This window comes from Schistocerca cancellata, chromosome 11 (assembly GCF_023864275.1).
Source record: "Schistocerca cancellata isolate TAMUIC-IGC-003103 chromosome 11, iqSchCanc2.1, whole genome shotgun sequence".
In the NCBI taxonomy this organism is placed as follows: domain Eukaryota; kingdom Metazoa; phylum Arthropoda; class Insecta; order Orthoptera; family Acrididae; genus Schistocerca; species Schistocerca cancellata.
The window spans coordinates 49,086,272-49,090,608 of record NC_064636.1 but is presented as its reverse complement, the minus strand read 5'-3'; the positions used below and the strand labels follow the sequence as shown (position 1 = coordinate 49,090,608).

General features: G+C 57.8%; 1 protein-coding gene across 1 annotated transcript; it reads right to left on the bottom strand.

Annotated features, from left to right (window-relative positions):
- Positions 1 to 364: 364 nt before the first annotated feature.
- LOC126108182 (uncharacterized) lies at positions 365 to 4,074 on the bottom strand. Its single transcript, XM_049913422.1, has 4 exons — positions 4,057 to 4,074; positions 2,938 to 3,568; positions 1,760 to 2,842; positions 365 to 1,458 (listed from the first exon to the last, which is right to left on the bottom strand). Exons 1-4 carry the CDS (start codon positions 4,072 to 4,074, stop codon positions 365 to 367), a joined length of 2,826 nt encoding a protein of 941 aa, XP_049769379.1.
- Between the last annotated feature and the right edge of the window lie 263 nt (positions 4,075 to 4,337).

The following is a 4,337-nucleotide window of genomic DNA, read 5'->3' as shown; positions in this document are numbered from 1 at the left end:
CATATCTTTCTAAGTCAGCGTGCCTTGAAAAGAGAGAAGGCAAGCGAAGACAGAATACCTTACCAAGGCACAACGCCTTGCTAAGACAGCATCCCTTGCCGAGACAGCACACCTTGCCATGACAGCACGCATTGCCAAGACAGAACGCATTACAATGACAGGACGCCTTGCCAAGACAGCACGCCCTGCGAAGACAGCATGCCTTGTGAAGACAGCACGCCTTGCGAAGAAAGCAACCATTCTCAAGACAGCAAGCATTGTCAAGATAGCACGCACTGTCGATACAGCACGCCTTGTACAGACAGCACGCCTTGCCAAGACAGCACGCATTGTGAACACAGCACATCTTTCCAAGACAGCACGCCTAGCGAACGCACCACGCCTTGCCAAGACAGCACGCCAAGACAGCACACCTTGCCAACACAGCATTCGTTGTAAAGGCAGCACAGCTTGCGAAGATAGCACACCTGGTGAAGACAGCACTCTTTGCGCAGGCAGCACTCCTTGCGAAGGCAGCACTCCTTGCGATGGCAGCACTCCTTGCGAAGGCAGCACTCCTTGCGAAGGCAGCACTCCTTGCGAAGGCAGCACCCTTTGCGAAGGCAGCACTCCTTGCGAAGACAGCACTCCTTGCGAAGGCAGCAATCCTTGCGAAGGGAGCACACTTCGCAAATATAGCACTCCTTGCCAAGGCAGCACTCCTAGAGAAGGCAGCACTCCTTGCGAAGTCAGCACTCCCTGTGCAGACAGCACAACTTGCGAAGGCAGCACTCCTAGCGAAGGCAGTACTCCTAGCGAAGGTAGCACTCCTTGCGAAGGCAGCACTCCTTGCGAAGGCAGCACTCCTTGAGAAGGCAGCACTCCCTGCGAAGGCAGCACTCGGTGCGAAGGCAGCACTCCTTACGAAAGCACCACTCCTTGCGAAGGCAGCACTCTGTGCAAAGGCAGCTCTCTGTGCAAAGGCAGCACTACTTGCGAAGGCAGCACTCTGTGCAAAGGCAGCACTCCGTGCGAAGGCAGCACTCCTTGCAAAGGCAGCACTCCTTGCAAAGGCAGCACTATGTGCAAAGACTGCACTCCGTGCGTAGGCACCACCACTTGCGACGGCAGAACTCCTTGCGAAGGCAGCACTCCGTTCGTAGGCACCACCCTTGGGGAAGGCAGCACACCTTGCGGAGGCAGCACACCCTGTGAAGGCAGCACTCTTTGCGATGGCCGCACTCCGTGCGAAGTCAGCACTCCGTGCGAAGGCATCACTCCCTGCGAAAGCAGCACTCGGTGCGGAGGCAGCACTCCTAGCGAAGGCAGCACTCCTTGCGAAGGCAGCACTCCTTGCAAAGGCAGCACTATGTGCAAAGGCTGCACTCCGTGCGTAGGCACCACCACTTGCGAATGCAGCACTCTTTGCGATGGCTGCACTCCATGCGAAGTCAGCACTCCGTGCGAAGGCATCACTCCCTGCAAAAGCAGCACTCGGTGCGGAGGCAGCACTCCTTGCAAAGGGAGCACTCCTTGGAAGGCAGCACTCCTTGCAAAGGCAGTACTCCCTGCGAAAGCAGCACTACTTGCGAAGGCAATACCCCTTGTGAAGGCAGAACTCCCTGCGAAGGCAGCCCTCCTTGCGAAGGCAGCCCTCCTTGTGAAGGCAGCACTCCTAGCGAAGGCAGCACTCCTTGCTAAGGCAGCACTCCTTGCTAAGGCAGCACTCCTTACGAAGGGAGCACTCCTTGCAAGGCAGCACTCCTTGCAAAGGCAGTACTCCCTGCGAAGGCAGCACTAATTGCGAAGGCACCACCCCTTGTGAAGGCAGCAGTCCCTGCGAAGGCAGCCCTCCTTGCGAAGGCAGCACTCCTTGCGAAGGCATCACTCCTTGCAAAGGGAGCACTCCTTGCAAAGGCAGCACTCTGTGCAAAGGCAGCACTCCCTGCGAAGGCAGCACTATGTGCGAAGGCAGCACTCCTAGCGAAGGCAGCACTCTGTCCAAAGACACCACCTCTTGCGAATGCAGCACTCCCTGCAAAGACAGCACTCCTAACGAAGGCAGCACACCTAGCGAAGGCAGCACTCTTTGCGCAGGCAGCACTCCTTGCGAAGGCAGCACTCCTTGCGAAGGCAGCACTCCTTGCGAAGGCAGCACTCCTTGCGAAGGCAGCACTCCTTGCGAAGGCAGCACTCCTTGCGAAGGCAGCACTCTTTGCGAAGACAGCAATCCTTGCAAAGGCAGCAATCCTTGCGAAGGCAGCACACTTTCTAAATATAGCACTCCTTGCGAAGACAGCACTCCTAGAGAAGGCAGCACTCCTTGCGAAGTCAGCACTCCCTGCGCAGACAGCACAACTTGCGAAGGCAGCACTCCTAGCGAAGGCAGCACTCCTAGCGAAGGACGCACTCCTTGAGAAGGCAGCACTCCTTGCGAAGGCAGCACTCCCTGCGAAGGCGGCACTCGGTGCGAAGGCAACACTCCTTACGAAAGCACCTCTCCTTGCGAAGGCAGCACTCTGTGCGAAGGCAGCACTCCGTGCGAAAGCAGCACTCCTTGTGAAGGCAGCACTCCTTGCAAAGGCAGCACTCTGTGCAAAGGCTGCACTCCGTGCGTAGGCACCATCACTTGCGAAGGCAGCACTCCTTGCGAAGGCAGCACTCCCTGCGAGGGCAGCACTCTGTGCGAAGGCAGCACTCCGTGCGAAGGCAGCACTCCTTGCGAAGCCACCACTCCTTGCGAAGGCAGCACTCTGAGGAAAGGCAGCACTCCTTGCGAAGGTAGCACTCTTTGCAAAGGCAGCACTGCGTGCGTAGGCACCACCCCTTGGGAAGGCAGCACACTTTGCGGAGGCAGCACGCCCTGTGAAGGCAGCACTCTTTGCGATGGCTGCACTCCATGCGAAGTCAGCACTCCGTGCGAAGGCATCACTCCCTGCCTCCCTGCGAAAGCAGCACTCGGTGCGGAGGCAGCACTCCTAGCGAAGGCAGCACTCCTTGCGAAGGCAGCACTCCTTGCGAAGGCAGCACTCCAAGCGAAGGCAGCACTCCTTGTGAAGGCACCACTCCTTGCGAATGCAGCACTTTGCGCAAAGGCAGCATTCCTAGCGAAGGCAGCACTCCTTGCGAAGGTAGCACTCCTAGCAAAGGCTGCACTCTGTGCGAAGGCTGCACTCCGTGCAAAGGCAGCAATCCGTGCAAAGGCAGCACTCTGTGCGAAGGCAGCACTCCTACCGAAGGCAGCACTCCTAGCGAAGGCAGTTCTCCTAGCGAAGGCAGCACTTTTAGCAAAGGCAGCACTCCTTGCGAAGGCAGCACTCCTTGCGACAGCAGCACTCCTTGCGAAGGCAGCACTCCTTGTGAAGGCAGCACTCCTTGCGAAGGCAACAATCCTTGCGAAGGCAGCACTCCTTGCGAAGGCAACACTCCCTGCGAAGGCAGCACTCCCTGTGAAGGCAGCACTCCTCGCGAAGGCAGCACTCCTTGCGAAGGCAACACTCCTTGCGAAGACAGCACTCCTTGCGAAGGCAGCACTCTGTGCAAAGGCAGCACTCTGTGCAAAGGCAGCACTCCTTGAGAAGGCAGCACTCTGCACAAAGGCAGCACTCCTTGCGAAGGCAGGCACTCCTAGCAAAGGCAGCACTCCTAGCGAAGGCAGCACTCCTAGCGAAGGCAGTACTCCTTGCGAAGGCAGTACTCCTTGCGAAGGCAGTACTCCTAGCAAAGGCAGCACTCCTTGCAAAGGCAGTACTCCTAGCGAAGGCAGCACTCCTTGCGAAGGCAGAAATCCTTGCGAAGGCAGAACTCTGTGAAAAGTCAGCACTCTTCGTAGGCACCACTCCTTGCGAAGGCAGCACTCTTTGCGAAGGCAGCACTCCTTGCGAAGGCAGCACTCCTAGCGAATGCAGTTCCCCTTGTGAAGGCAGCACTCCTTGCGAAGGCAGCACTCCTTGCGAAGGCAGCACTCCTTGCGACCGCAGCACTCCTTGTGAAGGAAGCACTCCTTGCGAAGGCAACACTCCTTGCGAAGGCAGCACTCCTTGCGAAGGCAGCACTCCCTGTGAAAGCAAAACTCACTGCGAAGGCAGCACTCATTGCGAAGGCAGCACTCTTGTGAAGGCAGCACTCCTTGCGAAGGCAGCACTCCTTGCAAAGGCAGCACTCCGAGCGTAGGCACCATCCCTTGCGAAGGCAGCTCTCCCTGCGAAGGCAGCACTCCTAGCGAACGCAGCACTTCTTGCGAAGGCTGCACTCCTTACGAAGGCAGCACTCCTTGCAAAGGGAACACTCCTTGGAAGGCAGCACTCCTTGCAAAGGAGTGTTGCCTTTGCAAGGAGTGCTTCCTTCGCAAGGAGTGC